The following is a 24907-nucleotide window of genomic DNA, read 5'->3' as shown; positions in this document are numbered from 1 at the left end:
TCTATCTCTAAAATGGAATCTTTGTTATAGACCTATTCAATAATTTGTAGTGTGGTCAGATTAATTTATAAAATATTTTGATTTTAAATTTTTATGTAAATTTTTTTGTAATAGTTTTATTTTTGTATGTTTAAATAGAAATATATATATATATATATATTTTAATTTTGTTTTACTTTTATTAATAATTGTTATTTGCTTTTTTTTTTATTTTAGATTTCTTTTTGAAGATAAGACTAACCTTTCTTTTTGTAAAACCGTTTATGTGCAATTTGTACAATTTAAATAATACATATACGCATAATTTCAACTTTTTGTGATTTTATTAGATTTTTAAATATTACAGACGTCGCTACTTGTTAAGTGGGCAGTAATTTAATCTTGCAGCACTGAGTGTCATTACTAGGCTTTGTTTTTCAGTATCTGCAATTCCCCTGAAAATTAAGCAACATTGTTTTTGTGTGTTCTAAAAATGTCAGCTTTTGTGTGTAATTTCATTACAACTATTTTAGCCGAAGTTTATGGTGAGCATGGTCTAGCTGAAAGAACGTGTCAGAAGTGGTTTGCGATGTACAAAAGAGGCAATTTCGATTTGGACGACGAAGAACGACCCGCAGCGCCACCAAAATTTGAGGACGAGGAATTAGAGACGTTGCTCAATTAAGACTCATCTCAAACGCAAGAGGAACTTGCAGAATAGCTTGAATTCACCGACCACATGTCAGTCGTGTCGTTAAAAGGTACTTGGAAACAGTTCAATGGGAAGTCCTACCCCACCCGCAGTATAGCCGATCGATGGCTCATGGCCTGGCTGACCAGCACTTCTCCAACTATGATGAAGTCAAGAATAGATGGACTCAGACTTCTTTCGACTCGGACTCGGTGATTTGCCAGAATGAATATAATTTGAAGCGTTAAAATTTAACCAATTTTTCAAAATAAAGCTTAAACTTTCGTTAAAAAAAAAACCGCACGAACTTATTTATACACACAATTCTTTATTTATAACATTTGCCGTAGAATCGACCGCTTGAGTATCTTTGAGACCCATGTTGGGTATATTTTCCAATTCTTTTATTTGAGATGTATGTGCCATTTATGTGTGGCTTTGTATTGGTTATTACGTCTGTCCTATTATTGCTTTATTTGTATTTTATTTTATTTTCTAAATTAATATTATATTCGCACACTTCAGACCCTCTATTGCATCACCTGGGCGTAGCCGGTCGTGGCACGCTGATGCTCCTTCGTAGGTGTATGTGGCTGGGTGCCCCCCACGCTTGTAGATCTACTGCAGTTGACCGGGGCCTATTGGCTCAGGCAGTTCCAGTGCCGGTCATCGCACAGGTATAGTTGCAGAGCACGCTGTCTAGTGGTCCAGGGCAATCGGTTGCGCAAGAGTTTGGTCGTTGAGGCATTTTATCGTTCATTTTTAATGAGACTTATTTTAAAATAATCAAGCTCAGCTTATAATTTTTGTGCCGTGGTGTGTTATATATAGCAGTTAATTTAAGTGCACTTCCGTGCTACTTTCACTTTTAAAGGTTAAAGATTATTAACTTTTATTACAATACAAAGAACCAGAGCTCTCCAGATATGCTCAACCTTTTTGTTTAACCTGTCAGACTCGGATCAAAACAGAAGAAAATTTTTGAGTTCAAGTCCCTGTCTAAGCAAAGACACTTTTTTTGTTTCTTTCGTGTTGGGTTTCGTAACGTTACTAGATGAGCATGAGCATAAAATTTCAATTGGAATAACTAAGTGTCTTTTCATATTTTGTTCCCTTCTTCAACTCAAATAAGAAAATATAAATACATATTGTTTTTTTATAGAAATTAAGTCTTACAACTAACAAAGAATTTAGATTTTCGGATTAAATTTAAATAATGAAACGTCTTTAATGCAGTATATAAACCCTCATCTTCTCATTCAAGGTTTTTTCATTTGATTTAATAAATATCATTTAAAGATGTCTATAACGAGTACATTGCGGTCATCATGTTCTGAAGAATTCGCGGTTATTGACATCACACGATGAAGCACTTTAACTGTTGCTCATTTGTCCTAAATAGTAACACAAGCATAAGCAAAAAACGCGAATTCTTAAGAACATGATAGCCTAAATGTATTTATATTCATTAAGGTTTAAAAACGTTCCTTTGTTGTTTCCGTTTTGAACTAAAAATGAAAAAATCTAAATTTGTAATGTTGCGGCGAGATAGGTGTAAACCGCACAGGTTGCACATTGACTTAATTGGAAAAAATGTACGTTCACTTGGCAACTCGTTTTTTTCGTTTTTTTACTAAGCTAAAACAATTTAAAAATCAAAAGACAGTTTTTTAAGATTCTGAAAAGCAAAGAGTCTCAGGAAAACAGGCTCCTAAACAGAGCAAACCGAAAAGCTCAGTCTCTGAGCAAGACACTTTGAACATAAAATCACTTTGAGAGTGTCTTTCGATTCCATTATTCATAAAGTCCTAAGGTAAGGTAACAAGTAAAATGGGGATAGTTTTGGGGAGCTCTGCTAAGAACAAAATTTTATGTACATCTTGGGAAGCTAAGAGTACATAATCAAATCTATGGAGTTAATCATGCCTGTTCCAGTTTTCACTCGGAAGTTATGCCGACGCAGCGCAAGTTGAAAATGTGGCCACGTCCACGCTGAATAAGGCCAGGTACTAAGCTCTAGACGTTTTAAGTTCTTTAGCGATCGGCTCATTCAACACTTCTAAATCTAGTCATTATTTTTGAAGTTATTAGCATTGCGTAAATGTAAATTTGTAGGCAAGTGGCGACACCTAAAAATGATTATCATTAGGAGTTTATTTGTTTTGAAATTGGTATCGCGGCATCCCGAAAATTGCGAACAATATACGGCTCTTAACTATTGAAGTTTATCAGGTCTGTTCCAGTTTTCACTCGGAAGTGAATTCGTCAAAATTGGCGGACTTTTTTCTTAGGGAGATTACTATTTGGGGGGAAATAAAACAGCTGACTGATGATACTCCTCTTAACAAAAGCCTATGATTTGTCTAAGTTTTCCAGGCAAATCTCTGATCAACATTTGACCCGCTGCTGTTCCTTATCGCTGTGCATCATTGGTGCACACATTTAATGTCAAACATCAGCCAAAAAATCATTGGTAGCCAAAAATAACAAATTGATGAAAATTGTCCAACAAAAGTGTTGAACAGCTCGTGTGGAAATCAGCATAGTTGCCCGAAATAATTCCAAGATTATTGGTTTGATTTTAACGACGTTTTTGCAACTTTTGGCAAGTAACGAGTTGGACATTAAACGCAATAACCGAAATTTAAGATGCAATGCATGCCATTTGGCATCCACGGCCACTCTGTCACCTTTCACAAACCCCGTTTCATAAATATGACGTCTTGTTTGTTGTTCTAATGTTTCCTCCTAATAAAATTAATTTTAAATAGAGAAAATATTCATACTTACATTTTGTATTTTAAATTTTGTGCGTGAATCAGCCGCTTTGGACCAAAGTTGCCACAGTCGATGAAAAAGGTTCTAACACATCTCGCTTTGCAATATAATAATAAGTAAATTAAATTAAGGGGTAATAACAACAAAAACTACAATTTACACTTCTAACCATATAAAAACAAACCGAAAACCGCTTGCTAAAAATAAGTCCCAAGAAAATATTTTTTTTTTTTTAACCTTGCTTTGTTTCTATTAAATTCGTTCGGAAACTAGTACATGGGCGGCGGATTTGCAAAACTCCAGTAGTTTAGAATCGAAGCGATTCTGAGGTGCCATCACAAAATAATTTTTAAAAAGTCAAATATGTTACTGTTAACTAAATCTGTTATGCAACAATGTTCTTAAAAATGCTTGGCGAAAAGATTCCGTGTGTTTTTTTTGTGGAAGGGAACAGAGATTTAACAGAGGGAACTTAGAATCCGTGCAAATCTTTTGGAAGTGAATATTGGAACAGGTCTGGGAAATTCGAATCTGTGTGAATCTTTCAGAAGTGAAAACGGGAAGGGGGCTGATTATAACCTCTGACCAGATTGTGCATAATAATAGTTCCAAACATGGTTTTATGATTTACAAGAGTAGCTAAATTAAGCAAAATTAATCTACTAGGTTAAGACGGCCACCTCACATTTGATCTCAGTTAAAACCACAAAGGGCAAAAAGAATAAATTTTTGTACCGTCTCAATACGATCGATGTGAACTTGATAATGGGAACTCCAAACGGGACAAGCCCAATATTCTAAATTAGGACGGACAATGGAAATAAATAATAATTTTTTTTTATAAGGATCATCAAATTCTTTTGACCATCGCTTACTAAACCCAAGAACACTCATGGCCTTATTTTAAACTGCGTTTTTAAAAATTACCCGCTGAGTTCTTCCATTCAAGTAACTTGAAATTCAAGTTAATAGATTATTCGAAAACCCAAGCTGATCTAATTTACATAAAAGAAGAAATTGATTAGCAGATTTAAAATTATTACTAAAATCGGTATATATAACATCAGTCTGCATTTTATTGTTAAATCCCTTAACAACAAAAGATGTCAATTCAAGTAGGCTCGTGGTGGTTGACCTTCGCTTAACAAAGCGAGGAATACAAGTGTTGCAAATGAGAAGTAATGATGCACTGTTAAAGGAATTGCAATTTTGTACATCTCTTTTTATGAAGAAAAATAATAAAGGCATCTTTTCAGATAGTTGAAAAAACTGATGTTTGAGATAGGTAAATTAAGAAGTTTAAGAATCGGTTTACAAATAGTTGAGGTCCATAACCAAAGCACACACCCAGGAAGCCCGTCTGGGCCTGGTGAATTCCTTTAGAAAAACCACGTGTTTTGAATTTGGCATTCCTGTCCGTATGTAATTTTGGAAAGTGTTTGATTTTAGGTTTTAAGTTTTTGAAGCTCTAGTGTAAACCTCGGAGGTCTTTTATGTTTTGGAGGAAGACTGTAGGGAACGCATTCATTAAAAAAACTTGTTTAAAACGCTATAAATGAATTCAGTGGCACTTTTTAAAGCTAAATTGATAAGGCATGTAAGGAAACTTTTACACTAACAAGTTATATTTCAGGATGAGTTACACTTTTGGCCAAAAAGTTCTCCACTGGAATTTCATACCACATTTTTTTTTTAGAAATCTCCACAATTAGGCATTTTGAAAAGTATTTCTTCCGATTCGACGTTTTAAGTCTCCCCAAATGTTTTCATTTGGATTTAAGTCCGGAGACTGGCTTGGCCAACTCATAACTTTCACCTGGTTTCTGCAAACCAAGCCTTGACCAGCTATAAGGTGTGTTTTGGATTGTTAACTTGTTAAAATACCCATCGCAAAGATTTATCTTTAATTCATCGCTCCATAAAATAGTATTCCACTTTTTAGAGCCCTCTGGTCCAGACCATTCCAAATCATTTTGAGCAATCTGTCGGCTCATATTTAAATTTAAAGAGGTTATATACCTTTTTTGTCGAAGAGAAAAAGGATAGTTTGGAATTTTTTTTTAGGTATGTAGCAATTATTTCATTACACGAATGTTTTTATTTTTTGATATTACACTTTTTTTACAATGTGCGAAATTTCGTGGAAAAATATCAAATAGTTTTTAAGGGGTGGATGTTTCCTTTAGAGGCTTTTTTTTTTGGCAGAGCCTTGCGGTGACGGTTCCCCAGGTCGAACAAGTCAACTAAAACCATAAAAGTAAACAAATTTCATTAGTTTAGTATAATTCCTTGTGCTTGAACGATCGTTTTTATTCATTTTTTTGTTTGAAACGTTTTATGCAAAATATGGTCACTAGAAATTTCACTTAAAAATTCATTTCGGCTAAAAAAAAAGTTTGCGTCAGAAAAATTTAATTACGAACATTTTAAAGAAAATTTGAAGAAAATCGGCTCAGTAGTTTTCCGCCAATTTACGTCACCGCAAAGTCATTTTTCAAAAAACTCCATTTCGAGATATTCGCGTTTAAAGTTTTAAGTTTGATAAAGCAATAAACAAATTTTCGATTTTTCGAAAATGAAAAACGTATATAACCCCTTAAGATAATGTCTCTTTTCCTATTTGGAAGACATAAAGACACCCTTTTTTGCAAGTCGTCCTCGTTATTCAATATTAGCTTTGGGTTTTAATGAATTGAAAAAAACACACCGAGCGTCCAACTTTTCGCAATTTGCCATCATTTTGAAGATTTTCGGCAATATTTGTTTCTTCAAGGGTGCAATGCATGTTTGGCCCATCTAAACAACTGTTTTAAAACTTGAATGTGCTTTAATTAGCAATGAAAGGAGTTAAAGAAAACCAACATACCTTAACACAAAACTAGGTTAAATCTCTTAAAATTTAGGTAAACTACTTGTGTGTTTATTATTTTGACCAGAGCTTTGCATTAAATGTATAGGGTTCTCCACTTTTATTTTATATTTAAATGTCTTTCAACAATATAACTATTCAAAATATACGCGATTTACAGACCTGTGTTCCGTAACATTCGAGTTTCGTCCTAACAAATAAAAATGATAACTATGTACTTATTGTTTTGGCCAGTAGTGTATCCCCGATGTAAAGTGTTAAAAACTTCGGTGTTGGAAATCTCCAGTTTCAGCCAAGTTTTTGCGAATAATAAAATATGTTTATTAAAGGCAGAGAAGTCAACGTACAGCCTAGGTAACTTAAAATTAAAGGGGTAATCTGGTCTAGAAGTTTTATAAAATCATTTTTTTTTTCTCTCTCCATATTTTGAAAGTTTAGACATTCAAAAACATGATTTTTCAAGAATCGAATTATTTTTGGAGACACAGACAATTCGGTGACGTGGAGTCCGGCGTTTTTCTCGAAATCCTTTTTTTTTTTGTGATGGTTGACATGATATTTCAAGTTCTACTGAACCGATTTCTTTGAAATGTTGTATATATCTTGTTTATACTACTCTCTATCTCGTCTGCCTCGGACTTAAAATAATTTTGGTTATAAGTATTTTAAAAATATTTGAAAAGGTCAAAAAAATTGTTTTGAAAACATTTTTTGTTTTCAAGCCGTCGCCTTTTCGTTATTTTAAATAATTTTTTTTTGAAAGTGGTCAACCCGATAACAACTTTACTAGTGAAGAATTTGTTTGAATTTTTTTTTTCCGATCTCTAAAAAAGCTGAAATCATGTCAACCAGGACGCACCGTTTGTTTGAAGACCCCTACTCCACTGGGCTGTATCTCGGGGACTATCGTGTTTTTTTTTTATTCTTAAAATTTTAATAAAAACATATACAAAATTGTGTATAAAAATTGTTATTCATTTCTTTCTTATCTTACTTGAAAAACTTGCTAAGTTTTAGGATTCTTGACCAGAATACTCCCATAAGTCCCCTTACATTTTGATAGGCTAGATATATAGAAGTGTTCAGTTTTTTGGAACACTTTCTAAAATCGGTGGCCTGTTATTATTTCTTTGTCTTTTAGGAACTATTTATATTATTAAAATTTGGGTCTGATACTAAATTCTTCTCCCTGACCTCGAGCCGCTTAGCAGAAATACTTCATCATTAGGTATAAAGATTTTATCATATTAATATGCACAGGGGTAGCAATATGAGTAGAAATGTAAATGTGTTCTTTAAGCTCCTTCAAACAAAAAACCGACCAATCTCACTCCAGCGGGAGTAAGATTGGCTGAGTAACGGGTATCTAAGTCGGGGAACTCGACTATAGCGATGTTTCTTGTTAATTGGGGTTACATAATTTTTCTTTACTGGCAAACAGTCTTAGTATACCACCGCATTAAAACCAAAGTCGAAAAATCTGATTTTGAAACAATTTCTTCAGTCTTTTTAAATGCATCTTCAATGGAATCATTTTTTCTGTCAAAATCTACAGTTTTATGTGTGTAGCAGTATGGGTTGCATTAGTATTTATTTATATAATTGTTTGGATTTTTAATAGCATTATAAGCTAAAATTGTTGGGTACAATCTTCTACTATTTTTCTCCAATTTAAATAAAGTTATGGCAGTCTTTAACATGTTTTGTAATGAATGCAAAATCCCAAAGTCTCGACGTTCATACGGAAAAACAGACAGACAGTGAGGACACTCAGACGGACAAAGCTAGATCGACTCTGCTAATGACCTTGATCAATATTTTATAGGGTCGGGAATAGGCGACTGCTCTATCATATTGTGAGAGCAATAGATTTGAATTGAGTGAGTGAATTTAGCCGTATAATCCGAATGGTTTTTGACACACTTTATCCATTCGGTCATTTTGTTTATTGTTTCAGTCATTAGAAAAATTACGTTAAACAATGCATAAGACAGCGTTGCTCAAATCTATGTATTACCCTTGACAACAAAGTTCTACGAAATAGTTGTTGGTTTGGCCAGAGCCCTGACAGCCCCTGAATTTCGTTTCAATCGCACTTACTAGGAACCCTTACTTACTGAATCCTTCACTCTCGCACTCTTTATTAAACTTGCTGTTGCACTAAACTGCCTTGTAAGATTCAAATCCGAATACCGCCGACAATTCTCACTCATACAATTCGTTAAAATATTGTGCGCGTGAGACCTACACGAACCTTCACTCATATATTTTTAGCTACGCATTAAACTCAATTTGACAATTGTGCATTCGAATGCCTTTTTTTGCCATTCATGTAGACCTCTAGTCGGAAACGCTTTTTTGTACCCTTTGTATTCCTTATGACGAATTATATTTTTAGAAGTACGGTTTTATCATAGTTTAACAAAAAAAAAACGGCAAACCAGTTTTTATTATTTATTTATATTTTATTATATATTATTTTTTGTTTAGTTTTTTATATTACTGCGGTTGTTTCAATGGGAGGGAGCTATATGCTATACTCGGTCGATTTTAAGACAATTTAAATCGTTATTGTAAAATATTTAACCAATTATATATCTCTAAGAAAAAACAAATTAAAAAACAGCAACGTTATAATTTTTTTAATTTCATTTTCCAATTGTTCTTATGGGAGCTATATGCTATAGTCGCACGCTTCAGCTCGTTCCGACTTATATACTACCTGCAGCAGGAAATTAGAGACCAGTTTGCGTGGAAACGGACGGACGGACATGACAAAATGCTGATCAAGAATATATATAGCTTATAGGGTCGCAAATGTCTCCTTTACTGCGTTGCAAACTTCTGACTAAAATTTAATACCCTCTACAAGGGTATAAAACGTATAACTGGTGTCTTCCAATTATTTTTAAATATTCTTTAAAATATACTAATGGGTATTTTTTTAATATTGTATAAGATATAGTAATGATTAAATATTTTAGAATTACCGTTTTCAATTGTTAAAATTTGACAACTTTATCTTTTAGACAATTATAAAAATAAAAAAAATAAATAATTATAGCTTCGCTGTTCTGCTTTTTTTTTATTATTCTTTGGTTTTAATTTAATTAAAATCGGACAACGTATCATATGCTTTCATAGGAAGGATCGAATAATTTAGAGGAAAATCGCTATAGCTTCACTTTTGTTAAACACAAAGGCATCAAAATAGAAATATTGTTGTCTTATAAACTTCGTATATAAACTTCGGCTTTCCGTAGTTAGCTGCAAGTGTATATAAAGTTCGGATTGCCGTAGTTTGCTTCCTTTCTTGTTTTAAATTGTATTTTATTTGTGTGCTGGTGCTTTGTGCTGTGTGTAATTTTATTTTTCAATTATTAATTTAATGCAATTATCCTTTTGTATTTACTTTACAGGCTTGAGTTTTTAAAAGAAACGGTTCATACGAACGGGGAGAGCAAAATTCAAGAGGATTACAAACACAAACGAGATTCACGTAATGACCGTTCACTGCCGAAAAATATTCCCCAGATTGAACCAGTGAGTAAAACTTTCTATTTTATTTTAATACTTGCAAAAGACAATATTCTGGGAATCCACAAACCTCCAACTGTTTTTCGGGCAATTTTTTTTAAATCGACACAAAAAATTAAATATTTGAATTTAACCAAGAAAAACGCTATAGTAGAGTGCTCCGATTATCATATAGCAGTTCTGTTAACCCATTTAAAAATTCTTTTGTCGCGGCAAATCATAAAGTCGAAAGCGTCAGAGTTTCAGTTCGGTTTCGATTCGAGGTCAAGGAAGAATAAGTTAAAAATATTAGCTGTTCCCGAGTGCAAGGTAGGAGCTAACATTAACAGTAACCCAAAGTCCCTTAAAGTCTGTTTCTGCTTGACAGAATGACAGCTGATTTCAGAAGCCAGATCAAGAAAAATATAGCTTTGTACCTTACAGCTCAAGAACTCTTACGTTTTTCCTTGAAATTACAGACGCCGAGAACACAAAATTGCTTTTACGACAAGTTCATCTGGCTTTAACTTCCAGGGATTGACTGATTGGTGCGGTATGTGGTCAGGCAGTCGAAAAGGTTACCGCTATTGCGGCATTTTAACCGGCTATACAAAAAAAGGAAGGATATTTATACCCTTACAGAGGGTTTTATAATTTCAGACAGAAGTTTGCAACGCAGTGAAGGAGAAACTTTTTTTTTCGACGTAGTAACGATTAAATACTTCAGAATTACGGTTTAAATTTCATCAAAATGGAAACAATAAAAATATTTAAAAAAAATTTCTTTTAATGTAACTTTTCTTTTTTGTAATTTTTTTTTTAAATTCTTTTTGACTTATTAATAGTCCTCCGATTTTTATGAAATTTAAACCGTAATTCTGAAATATTTAACCAATACTATTTTTCGAAAAACTAAAAAAAAGAATTAAAAACCAGCAAAGCTACATTTTTTTTTCCATTATTTTTCCGATTGCTCCTATGGGAGCTATATGCTATAGTCGTCCGATTTTGATGAAATTAAAACCGTAATTCTGAATTATTTAACCATTAATATATCTCGAAGTACTAAAAAAAAATTAAAAACAGCAAAGTTACAATTTTTATACCCTTGCAGAGGGTATTATAATTTCAGTCAGAAGTTTGCAACGCAGTGAAGGAGACGTTTCCGACCCTATAAAGTATATATATTCTTGATCAGCATCACTAGAAGAGTCGATCTAGCCATGTCCGTCTGTCCGTCCGTCTGTCCGTCCGTCTGTCCGTCCGTTTATATGCAAACTAGTCTCTCAGTTTTTAAGCTATCTGCATGAAAATTTCCCAAAAGTTGTCTTTCTAGTGCAGGTAGTATATAAGTCGGAGCGAGCCGGATCGGACGACTATAGCATATAGCTCCCATAGGAACAATCGGAAAAATAAATGAAAAAAAATTATAACTTTGCTGTTTTTTAATTTTTTTTTAGTTCTTCGATATTTAGTAATGGTTTATTATTTCAGAATTATGATTTAAATTTTATCAAAATCGGACGACTATAGCATATAGCTCCCATAGGAACAATCGGAAAAATAAATGAAAAAAAATTATAACTTTTCTGTTTTTTAATTTTTTTTTTAGTTCTTCGAGATATAGTAATGGTTAAATATTTCAGAATTACGGTTTAAATTTCATCAAAATCGGACGACTATAGCATATAGCTCCCATAGGAACAATCATAAAAATAAATGAAAAAAAATTAAAGCTTTTCTGTTTTTTATTGTTTTTTTTTAGTTCTTCGAGATATAGTAATGGATAAATCATTCAGAATTACGGTTTAAATTTCATCAAAATCGGACGACTATAGCATATAGCTCTCATAGGAACAATCATAAAAGTAAATAAAAAAAAAATATAACTTTGGTGTTTTTAAATTTTTCTATAAGTTCTTCGACATATAGTAATGGATAAATATTTCAGAATTACGGTTAAAATTTCATCAAAATAGGACGACTATATCATATAGCTCCAATAGAAATAATAAAATTATATAAAATAACTACCTAATAATGAGCTGCAAATCATCATTGCTTCAATGTTTTTAGACATATACGCAAGTAAATCATAATTTTAATGTTTTCAAAAATATTTAATTCTTGCAATAGCTGCAAGGGTATATAAACTTCGGCTTGCCGAAGTTTGCTTCCTTTCTTGTTTCATTTATTTTTCCGATTGTTCCTATATGCAATAGTCGTCCGATCCGGCTCGTTCCGACTTTTATACTACCTGCAATAGAAAGTCAACTTTTGTGAAAGTTTCATGCAGATAGCTTTAAAACTATGAGACTAAAAATGAGAATAAGAATTAGAGAGCAAAAAACCCGAACACGAAGCGCCGGGGCCTGCTGCTGAGAGCCCAGGGCCTTCCGCTTTCAAATTTTTGTGTCAAAGAGAGCTGGTCTTAATGTGTGTCATATAAATGCTCACACGAAAAATTCAAGAATTTAGATACCTCTTTATCAATTCGAGCGTAGATGTTATATGTGTTTCTGAAACTTGGTTTGTTCCTAATTTATGTGATGTTTTAGTTGAATGTGATGGCTATAATTTGCATCGCTGTGATCGAGATAGTCATGGGGGTGGGGTTGCAATATATGTTAGTAAAAAGTTATGTTCCACGTTTATATGTAAACACTCAACCAGTAGTGCAATTGAATACTTATTTATAGAAATTAGATGCCAAAGATATGCTGATAAGATACTAATTGGGTGTATATACCGTCCTAACTGCCGGATTGACTATGAACAATTTTTAAACATCATTCTTGATGTGTCAATTAATTATTCAGACGTCATTATAACAGGCGATTTTAATAGCGATATTTTAAGGGAATCCCACCTTGCAGAGGACATGAAATCGCTGGGGATGAAGTTGGTTAACTTTGTGTCCCCTACGCATTTTACCAAAACCCGCAACTCGCTTTTAGACTTATTTTTTGTGTCTAATACAGACATAGTAGCTACATATGACCAACTTATTGTCCCATCGTTTTCAAAACACGACCTCATATACTTGACTTATGCACTTGACCTACAATACCTTGACCATCCAATAGTTTTTAGGGACTCTAGAAATATAAACTACTTTAATTTTCGCAATTGGAAAGTTAAACCAAGACTTGATCATGACATGAATGTAAATGAACTTAATAAAAAGTTCTTCAGCTGCACAGTGCCTGAAATTACTGAAAATAAATATCTGAACCCACGATTTGTACCTGAAACTGTCTGTGATATTAGATTTAGGTTTTTGTGTGTTAATCAGTGTGATGTCCTTCAAAGTATACCAAGAATTAAGAGTGGCGCCACTGGGTCTGACAACATAAACCCTAAATTCATAAAAATTCTGCCATACATAACCTATACCTTTAATACTGTACTGTCAAAATCTACTTATCCGGACTGTTGGAAAGCGGCAAAAATAATTCCGATTCCTAAATCAAATAATGAGTACAGACCCATCTCCATTTTACCAATGATCCATGATCAAATTAATAAATTTATGTCCGACAATGCAATGCAATGTGTCTTTGTACCTACAAAATCGTCGTCAATCTGTTGTACTGTCTAGCGTTTCGTCTTCATATGAAAATGTTAATCGTGGTTTACCCCAAGGGTCTGTGCTTGGTCCCTTATTGTTTACCTTATATGTTAATGACCTTCCCAATGCGTTATCTGAATGTAATGTACACTTGTATGCTGGTGATGTCCAAATGTATGTGAGTCGTCCTTTAAACAGAATAAATGAATGTATAGATGTTTGTAACAGATAACTTGAACGAAAGACAATTTTTAATTAATGCTATTCGATCATGGAATCAGCTCCCCAACCATCTTAAAAATATTAGCAGTGCTACGCAATTCAAGATAGAATTATTCACACACCTTAAAAACACTATTACCTAAATTAAATTAAAAATAGAAGGCGACTTAGGTTAGTTTTTATGAAAATTAGTTTTAAGTATAATGTAACAATTAAATATTTGCAACTCTTAGTGACTAGCGCATTAACTTATAAGTTCCAAACTTGTAGCGTTAGGATGAAATTTTATAATAAAATACAAAATACAAATACAAATTCATTGTATGAAATGACCAGTCTATATGTTGTATGGTTAGTGGTTAAATCGAACCTATCATGTGGAACTCACTGAGTTTGCTTCTTACTCCTATAAAGCAACTTCCGGACTTCCTGAATGTAGTTCTCTTGGCCCGTTACTTTTAATTTTTTTTAATTAATGATATTTGATACTAATTTTAATCTGCCAAATATCTTCTTAATACGGATGACCTTAAAATGTACATGTCGGTGAATTCAATAAACGACAGTTATTTGCCCAAAATCCGTTTATACAGAAGTCAGAACAAATTGCCTCTTAATCTAAATGTTATGTTGTTCTCGCTAAAGCAAACTTATCGTTACAATTCTTTCAACATACATCATTGACAATCATTCACTCTCTACGCTGAGTGAGACTATGGATCTTGCGGTACTTTTTGAAAGCAAATTTCTGTTATTTAACCACTTCGGATTTGTCAAGCGAAAAACGTTGCTGTCTACAGACCCATAGCACTAACCATATGACATATAGACAGACTGATCATTTCATACAACGAATTTCGACAAAAAAATTTGAAAGCGGGAGGCCTCACTGGCTCTTAGCAGTAGGCCCCGGCATTTCGTGTGCATTCGGGTTTTTTTTATTAAAATCGTATATCATATAGCTGCCATAGGAACTATCGAATAATTGAACTGCAAATCATCATAGCTTCAATGTTTTTAAAAATATAAACATAATGTTTTCAAGAATATTTAATTTTTGCAATAGCTGCAAGGGTCAACATAATTGACGATTCTCTCTTCGATTAAAACTTGTGAGATCGGCCGGAACTCGGTCCAAACCAGGGTTTTTATTTGGTTTTGGCTTGGAGTCCGCTGAGTTCTATCGATTCGTCGAGGTAATTTTATTTCCAAGTATGGTAATGCGTAACTGATCTGGGTCCTGCTTGACAACTGAAGTAGTCCCTTAAAACGTTCATGGAGTGATCCTGCGGCTGCGGAACCATTTTATTTGTTTGCCAATTTTCCGCTTTTTGCAAAAGCGTGCTTCAGTGCAAACTCACACTGGTTAACAACTCCTGCCTGCTTAAAATCACGTTGACGCGAACTTTGTATAGATTGTGCTACTTGCCGTATGATCTGCGTAACTTCATTTACTGTGCATTCGTAGTGTTAGCTTCTTTGCCTCAAACAGCTAAGAACCTTGCTTCTATATATTTCTGCCTTGATTCGACCCATTTTATTCTGGGTACTGTTGGTCGTAGACTGAGACCATTTCAACACAAACAGGCATGTGATCGGAAACCTCTTACAAAATTAAAATTTCCATCCCCGTGGAGATATACACGTTTTGTCGTTTAACATTGCCATACTTGTAGTTTCGCAAAGTTCTATGCGCTTATGGCCATTGGTGTTCTTTGTTTTATCGTAGGCTCTACGAGTCTCCATTATATAGCTCGCCGTTGAAAAAGAATTTTCCGTATCGATCTGGTGTTCGCCTATCTTCGGATTCAAGTCGCCAACTATCATAACATTATTTCCCTCGTAGTCCAAAAGCCAATTGTAGAGGTCCTCAAAATCTAGTTTCCAGTTGTTGCAATTCAGGCACATCGGCAATATGGTTAGTTTTTTTTGCGTTTAGACTATGGGTTTCGTGGTCACGCTTAATTGTATTACAAACTGCTGTTTACTCCTGGCTCATCTGTTTGCAAATTTCAAAAACATGCCCTCCTCGTGCACATCCCCTAGCAAGTGCGTTTCATATTAGTCAAAGTTCCGCATATTTGGTAGCTCAGCAGCTTTATTATATGCTACTCTGCCTAAAATTATTGTAATCGTGAGGTTATCGTTCTGGCTGCTGTTGCGGTTTATGCCTTTTATTTGTTTTTTGGCAGACCGATTTTTGAAAGAAGAACTGTATAGCTTATGTCAGCTGGCTTTATCCTATTTCCATTCATCGCACTTAGGTTAGCTAGTTGACTTTTGTGGATAAGTGTTTTTTCGGGGCTATAATGCCCTTGTATATTTCATCTCCCCTGACCATTAATTTAAGACCGTTGTCAACCGTTGCTAGATGTCATTTGAGCTGTAGCAACGCAATTTTGTCCTCCCCCACTTGTAGTTGGAGAATATGTAAGACTCGAAACGGCAAGGCGGCAAGATAGACTCTCCCAGTGATGCAAAGATGCGTACTATATAAACCCATATTAATAAATCACACTTGTTATTTAACCTACAAGCACACGTGTTTGTCTATTCGTTGCAACAGTTTATGGGCGCTGGTCATATACCCCCGCGACCATAAAAAACTTCACTTGTAGCCAGTCATAGCTTATTCACTCGCTAATAGTGGGCAGTGCTTTCGTGAACTGAACCGCTTTGTGCAGATAACTAAGTCACGTATAAGGTGCAAATGCGTGTAGTACTCGTGAAAAGCGATCTGTGTCAGTATTTAGATGCCCTAGCCCAACTTTAAAAGCTGATGGAAAACGTATGAAAAAGTTCGGACAGATATTTTGTTATCAGTAAGTCCATCGGAGCTGGCCTTGATTAAGGGATGTCCCACATCCAAGCACTGTTGGTTCAAATTGCAAGAGACTTTTTTAACTCGAGGTCCGGTGCGAAAAGCAGCGCTTCTGAAGAAAGTGGTATTGTCACGCCTGTGTGAAGGTGGTAATATACCAGAGCACGTAAAGGATAAAGTGATAAAGTTAAAGGAAATCGGCGTATTAATAGGAGATGATTAACTACACAGATTTACTACCCAGTGAAGAACTGGATAAAAAATGCAAACACATTTCAAAATCCTGTGTGCATCTTACGGAAGGCACTTAATAGACTACAACAGTCCTCAACTAAGGAGGATACATGTTAATTCGTAAAACGGCAAGAAGAAAAAATGTTCCTGGTTACTTTATAAGTCGACGACTTTTTCCTTGCCGAGACAGAATTGAGTCTGGCCGAAGCATTTAAAATAAAAGACAGGCGAAGTCAGCACCTGCCTAGGTATGGAGTTCCGGAAAAAACCTAAAAGACAATCGTATATTTATCTCGCTGGAGCAGTACATAAACAAGCTGCTAAACAGATTTGACATGGCCGAGTTTGCATTAACCCCCATCGAGGCCAAGAGCAACCTAAAGCGACTCAGACGTAGCTGACGAATCGGAAATGAGGAAGTATCCTTATCAGAACTTAATCGGTGCTTTAATGTTTCTTTTAGTTTCTACTCGTCAAGATATCACATTTGCTGTCAGTTTCCTTAGTCAGTTCAACTTAAATAACATTGGGGAGTAATGGAATCCAGCAAAACGCCTTCTACGGTACCTACCCGGAACGATACGATTGGGCTTGTTATATCTTTGAACTAAGGAGATTCTATACGGCGTTACTGACGCTGACTGGGGAGCAATCCTTAGCGACAGGCATGAAAACAGCGAACGGTAACACTTTCAAGTACGGAATCGCAATACCTTGCGATATCCGAAGCAATTTACCAGCATTGTGCGAAAATGTGGCTCTGTCCGTTCTTACAACGACAACCAAAGCGCCCAAAAACTAGTATTAGGGTTTGCCTTCCACCCGCGCACGAAACACATTGTTGTGCGCCATCACCATATTCAATAAAAGCAGAGAAATTGCGATAACCAAATCATAATCAAATACATGCCAACCGAACATAAGCCAGCCTACGATTTGACTAAAGGTCTTAGCCAAAACAAACACCAAGTCTGCATCAGTGCGTTAGGAATTTATCAATTATAAACTTATTACTTTGAGAGGGCGTGTTGTAAGTATTTAATGTACAAGGCAACAAATGTAAATAATATGAACTATTCCTTATGTTCCTTACATCATGCAGAGACAGAGACCATATGTTAAGTAAAGTAACGGCATGTTAATCTCACCACTTTTATAGCGGATGCTTGTTTCTTTTGTCAGTTAGTCAGTCGCAGTTTCTCACATTTAAATAACACTTATTATTTAATCTACCAACACACTTGTTTTGTTTATTCGCTGCAACACTGGTCCTAGTTCTTAAAAAAAAAGGAATATTAAAAAAGAACAATTATTGACGATTAAATTCATTCCAGCGCCTTCAATCACTTCCGTTAGGTCCGAAAAAGTGCTTCTGAGAAAAACGCTGGTGCTCGACGCTGCTCTATGTAACGGCCTGTATCTTTTGTATTTTGCCGATTTTGATCGGAAATTTCTGGAGCACATCTTTTTTTTAGCCGTAAGCATTGGGCGGCAATTACGTGCATTGTATACCCTGTTGCGAATATCGGCTTATTTTCATTATCGGCTTTGAAGAATTTCTCACGTAGTTAACTTACTGCGAGAAGGGCGAACCATAAGAGAGGCAATCGTGTAATCTTGTTTGTTTTATTTTTATTTTCGTTTTATTTATGTTTTGCTTATCAAGCCCTTTAAGTTAAAGTTGTAATCTCACCATTTTAAATTTACTGCGTAATTACTGAAGTAAAAAAAAATTTCTGAAGGCAGTATTTTTAAGTTTTCAAAGCTTGTTTTTGACTTCTGCCCTGTTTTCATTTGTCAAAACATATGGTATGTTACCTCATATCGTGATGTTTTTGCATATAAATGGTACGACTATGTGTATGCATTAAAAAAATATAATATATTTATAGTAAAATTTTGAACAGGGGACATTGGTATTTTCACATGTAATAATATTAATTTCGTCATATATTTTAATCAATGTTTTTAAAACTCCATTATTTTATTACTATTGCAGGTTTTGCAGTCTTCTAATAAATATTCTGGACTAGACGATGAAGGATCGGAATAAAATATTTGTATGTTTCTTATAAATTAATAAAAATAAACAGAGCATATATAGCCTAATTCCCAAGCAAATTTTAATATCTGTCTTTCGCCTTGGGAACGAACTACCTTAATAGTTGCAGCCACAGCATAAGTAAACCTTTCATTCTGATCTAGGACTAGCACTTACGGTGATGAGGCATACTACCGTCCAGCAGGGGCGGTAATTTGATATCTTGTAAGCCCCGCAGCTGGGAGGAAGCTTGCTTAATCAAATGATTATTATCCAAAGTTTCAATTTCAGATTGAGCCGCCATAGCTTACGTGAAGTATAATTCCAAAATGCCGTGTCAACTAGGCACAGGAAAGTCCAGTGTCTTCACCAGCGCTTGTATTTACAAGTGTTTTTATGCGCTTTTTATTTCGTTTTATGTTGGTTCGTTGGAGTTTGCATTGTTTTAATGTTCCCATCGTGAACATAACAGATCTTGATGTACTGACGATCGAAGTTGTAATGCGAAAAGAGCGACTGGCAACAGTGTGCTTGCAGAAAGCGTGGCGACACTGACGAGAGCGAACGAGATGGCTAATGAGCTTGCAGTCACAGCGACGAACGACACGATAGATAAGAGAATTTCCGATTAATGCGTTTGGAATTTTAATGCAAATTACGAATTGTTCAAAAATTAATATATTTATGTTTTCCAAACACATGTCCCGCGATGGGCGCCAAAATGTAGGGTGAACTATAGAGCGTTTTCTACAGCTATGCTCTCATTTAAATCAGAGATGGGGTGTACTGAAAAACAGTAAACCAACTAATACTGCTAAGATTGAGCACAACGTTCTCTTCCAAAGATGATATGCAACTGAACTTTACTGCCGAAGGCTCGTAGGACCGAACAGAACGAGAAAAATTATGAGCTTTACATCATCGCTCATTAGTGTAATACAGAATACGAAATAAAAATCTGATCCAACACAATGTAAGAAAAATAATAAAAAATAAACCCGTGACCGTGCATCTTAGGAGGCGCATTGAAAAAAGTAGACTTGCGGTGAACATCATAACTCTTGACCGGGCTATCAGAAAAAAATGTATATGAATTTTGAAACTGATGAATTTTTCGAGGTAATCACAAAGAGATTTCTTTTCTATTTTTTTGAACACTTTGAAGTAAATAACGCGATTTTAGTTTAAAAAAAAGATAATTTGTTATTAAAAACAGAAACAAAGTTTTAAAAGGATCGGTTCAGTAGATTTTGAGTTCCTGATGTCCATGAACTTCAAAAAAGACGTTTTCGGGAAAACCCATTTAAAGTTTTTCATACGTCAACAACCTGGTAGCACCACCGGTCGTTTTAAACGCTGTAGATCCGTTAGTTTTACTTGGAATGAAAACCTCCAACAAGGCTATCCGACGAAGTTTCGTCCTTTTTGAGCATTTAACAAAATCAATTTTGGATCGTCCACGGTCAGCACTCGTAATTATTGGTTGATGAAGATTGGAAGGCTTCAGTTAAATAGCTTCTTTAGTGTTCAGCCAATTTGATTGATATTGCACAAATATAATCTTCATACATATGAACTGTACTGCTGATATTTTCTTGCAAATGCAACCAACACGTTTACTAAGCTCATTGAAGTCAACGACATAGTACTTACTTTTCTATTTCTATTCTATAGATTACTCTCCGACTTTTTTTTGTACTCGTCCCTTTTTCTATGCGCTAAAGATCAAAGCATTCGAGAAAACACACAGAAGAACTAACTATGAAAAAAATTTATAAAAAGCAAAGTGCACAAAAAAAGTCAGAATCATACTGAAACAATGAATTTGACAAATTCTGTACAGACACAAATGACGGAAACAAAGCCATTTCACAATGACGTGAGGACAGAAACTTGCGTTTAAGCTGCAAAAATATTAAGACGGCGGTAGTTAATTATGAATGTACCGGAAATCAGCAACTGTCAGCAGCGGCTCTAAATATTTTCAAAACCTTAGGTTATTGACGAATACACTGATATGACTCACAAAGGCAGAATCCAGGGGTAACACATCTAATACTTTAAGTAAAAATTAAATAAAAGTTTAGAGCAGACACAAAAAACATGTAATTGATCGAATATATTTTAAAAAATGTATTCAATCAAATTAATTTCATGAAGTAAACAATTTTAAGAAAAACCTTCATGTTCAAAATGCATTTCAAATTTTTTTGATTCGGAGCACTCTATGAAACGTTTTACCACTTTCAAGAGTAAGTTTGATTTCTAAATGTCTAACTAAGCGCATCTCTTGCCGAAAATGAGGAAAGCTTTGCTTTCTATTTTAAGAAAATCCCATTTCAATTCCAGAGAGAACCGGTTTGCCATAAAAAATGTGGATACTTTAGCGACAATTTGCTTACTTTGTGAATCTTTTACCTAATTTTAATTTTTAATTATATAATTATTAAATATTACTTACAAATTCAAATCTTAGAGCTAAAACCTTGGTTTTCAATGCAGTTCGAATTCGTTCTTATTAACGTTTGGGGAAATTTGCAGATGAGAGAATTCCCACCACTTTTGCTGTTGGCTTGCATATGTTATTTAGTTATTTGATTGTATAAGCAATGTACTGCTCAATTTGGGATACAATATATAACAATATGTATTTACAAGATCAAGTATAAAAGGTAACAAGTTAAATTATGAGTTTGATGTTGAAAGGAATGCAGTGACTTAACATGAGTTCGACTCATAGGAGCACTAAAAGGATAATAAGTTATCGTTATAAGGTCTTGGAAGGGGTCAAATCGGCAATAGTTTGAACTGCACACTGGTAGTGCTAATGGACGGAATCGGCGAGTTGGTCTGCTAGGAACATTCCAATTGAGGGAGGTCAGCAGATAAAAAAAAAACGATTGCACCATTAATGCGTTTGTGCAGGAAGAGTATACTATGAGAGGTCTGACGGTCCTTCAAGGTTGGCAGATCCAAGAGCGCAACCTGTATCTATAAGAGGGCAGACGGCGCCCTGACTCCCAGTTTAAGTCTCTTAATGTAAACAGGAGAAATTGGTCCTGAACGGACTCTAACAATTCTTGATAATGCTCGTACTACAGACACCATATAGCAGATATTGCTCGTATTATAGACACCATATAGCAGAGTAGTACTCAAGTGAAGGTCGAAATAATAAAACATAAAGGAGCATTTGTTGTGTAAGGACCGTCGAATTCCTCAAACCAGCGGTTGATAAAAGCTAGAAGACTTTTAGCTTTATTGGTAATGGTAGTAACATGGCGATTGAAGCAAATTTTGTGGTCGAACAGGAAACCAAGATCTTCAACGGTATATATGAATCATATGGATTGGATCGGTAATATGACATGGATCTACATTTAAAGAAGAAGTGTCTTGGAAAATATTCGCAAACAAATAAGCAATTCCTTGGTCATTTGACGCAGATGTGTTGTTTGGCTGGAGAGATGGAGGAAACATGTTGAATTTGCGCTTTCAGTTTACAAAGGAGTAAAATAGTTTAGGATTGTTGCGAAATTCGGTTTTGCAGCGTTGGGGGCAGCTGTTGTAACATTCAGAATTATGTAAAAAAAATAGTTTGATTTAGCAACGCTATATTTCGAAAAATCAGTTTGATGACCTGATGTCGCAAATTTCTTACACAGCTTGGTCTTGATATTTTTTAAATGAGTCAAGTGTTTGGAGGACCAAGAAGGACCGTTGAAAGTTTTGAGAATGGTGGTAGGAACTAGCTCACCATTCAACGTATGCAGGATATTGTAAATAATTGTTATAGCCTAATTGATAGGGAAGACAACATCTGCAAGTAGTTCAATTTGCGGAAACATCGTTTTGCACAGGGATCGTGAAATGCCAATAATTGATAAGTGAAGTGTTGGATGGTGTGCGTCCTCTGTAGTGGACAACGGACTAGATCGTGCTATGATCACTGTACACAGGTCAGATAGAAATATGAGATATAAATATCTACCATTCTCATTGGATATGAAATTAACTTGATTAAGGGATAAGTTAATAAGATCATCCACTGAAGATGAGATCAAGATATATATTGAATGGCAGAAAAGTGCAGAAAAAAGACCGAAGCTTCTAAACCTGGAGCAATAAAGAAACATCTTATGAAAAGCTTGCAGTTTGGAAGAGATATTTTGACAGAAATTACCTCTATCTCAGAGGCATTGGGAATGGCCAAAACATGAGAGGAAAGGTCTGACTTTACGTACGTACCTTTTTCTATGCGCTAAAGATCATAGCAAAGCACACAATTAGAAGAATCACCCATTAAACAATTATAGGAATCAAAGGGCACAAAAAAAGTCAGAATCATACTAAAACAATGACTGTGTCAAATTCTGTACAAACACAAACACAAAAACAAAGCCATTTCACAATGACGTGAGGACAGAAACTTGCGTTTGAGCTGCAAAAATATTAAGACGGCGATAGCAGCAGCTCCAAACATTTTCAAAACCTTAAAGTAATGACGAATACACTGATATGACTCACCAAGGGAGAATCCGGGGGTAACACATCTAATACTTTAAGTAAACATTAAATAAATGTTTAAAACAGACACAAAAAAAATGTAACGTGAAGCGTTATTCTACTTTCAAGTGTAAGTTTGATTTCTAAATGTCTTACTAAGCGCATCTCTTGGGCGAAGATGAAGAACGCTTTGCTTTCTATTTTAAGAAAATCCCATTTCAATTCCAGAGAGAACCGGTTTGCCATAAAAAATGTGGATACTTTAGCGACAATTTGCTTACTTTGTGAATCTTTTACCTAATTTTAATTTTTAATTATATAATTATTAAATATTACTTACAAATTCAAATCTTAGAGCTAAAACCTTGGTTTTCAATGCAGTTCGAATTCGTTCTTATTAACGTTTGGGGAAATTTGCAGATGAGAGAATTCCCACCACTTTTGCTGTTGCTTTGCATATGTTATTTAGTTATTTGATTGTATAAGCAATGTACTGCTCAATTTGGGATACAATATATAACAATATGTATTTACAAGATCAAGTATAAAAGGTAACAAGTTAAATTATGAGTTTGATGTTGAAAGGAATGCAGTGACTTAACATGAGTTCGACTCATAGGAGCACTAAAAGGATAATAAGTTATCGTTATAAGGTCTTGGAAGGGGTCAAATCGGCAATAGTTTGAACTGCACACTGGTAGTGCTAATGGACGGAATCGGCGAGTTGGTCTGCTAGGAACATTCCAATTGAGGGAGGTCAGCAGATAAAAAAAAAACGATTGCACCATTAATGCGTTTGTGCAGGAAGAGTATACTATGAGAGGTCTGACGGTCCTTCAAGGTTGGCAGATCCAAGAGCGCAACCTGTATCTATAAGAGGGCAGACGGCGCCCTGACTCCCAGTTTAAGTCTCTTAATGTAAACAGGAGAAATTGGTCCTGAACGGACTCTAACAATTCTTGATAATGCTCGTACTACAGACACCATATAGCAGATATTGCTCGTATTATAGACACCATATAGCAGAGTAGTACTCAAGTGAAGGTCGAAATAATAAAACATAAAGGAGCTTTGTTGTGTAAGGACCGTCGAATTCCTCAAACCAGCGGTTGATAAAAGCTAGAAGACTTTTAGCTTTATTGGTAATGGTAGTAACATGGCGATTGAAGCAAATTTTGTGGTCGAACAGGAAACCAAGATCTTCAACGGTATATATGAATCATATGGATTGGATCGGTAATATGTCATGGATCTACATTTAAAGAAGAAGTGTCTTGGAAAATATTCGCAAACAAATAAGCAATTCCTTGGTCATTTGACGCAGATGTGTTGTTTGGCTGGAGAGATGGAGGAAACATGTTGAATTTGCGCTTTCAGTTTACAAAGGAGTAAAATAGTTTAGGATTGTTGCGAAATTCGGTTTTGCAGCGTTGGGGGCAGCTGTTGTAACATTCAGAATTATGTAAAAAAAATAGTTTGATTTAGCAACGCTATATTTCGAAAAATCAGTTTGATGACCTGATGTCGCAAATTTCTTACACAGCTTGGTCTTGATATTTTTTAAATGAGTCAAGTGTTTGGAGGACCAAGAAGGACCGTTGAAAGTTTTGAGAATGGTGGTAGGAACTAGCTCACCATTCAACGTATGCAGGATATTGTAAATAATTGTTATAGCCTAA

The 24907-nt window shown here is 34.9% G+C and overlaps 1 protein-coding gene across 3 annotated transcripts in view; it reads left to right on the top strand.

The window, feature by feature from the left end:
• LOC128263837 (eukaryotic translation initiation factor 4B) overlaps positions 1-18808 on the top strand; it is a 42074-nt gene extending 23266 nt beyond the window's left edge. For 2 of the 3 annotated variants that reach the window (XR_008268535.1, XM_052999115.1), the window contains 2 exons: positions 9737-9860; positions 18681-18808. Coding sequence is in view for 1 of the 3 variants with exons in the window: in XM_052999115.1 (XP_052855075.1) it covers positions 9737-9860; positions 18681-18734 (178 nt within the window). In the remaining 2 variants the exon portion in view is untranslated. The remainder of the gene's footprint in view (positions 1-9736; positions 9861-18680) is intronic. The other variant, XR_008268534.1, reaches the window with a different exon arrangement.
• Positions 18809-24907: the final 6099 nt, after the last annotated feature.

This window comes from Drosophila gunungcola, unplaced genomic scaffold (assembly GCF_025200985.1).
Source record: "Drosophila gunungcola strain Sukarami unplaced genomic scaffold, Dgunungcola_SK_2 000022F, whole genome shotgun sequence".
Lineage (NCBI taxonomy): Eukaryota > Metazoa > Arthropoda > Insecta > Diptera > Drosophilidae > Drosophila > Drosophila gunungcola.
Note: the sequence above shows the minus strand (reverse complement) of the source record. Positions and strands in the feature narration are given on the sequence as shown.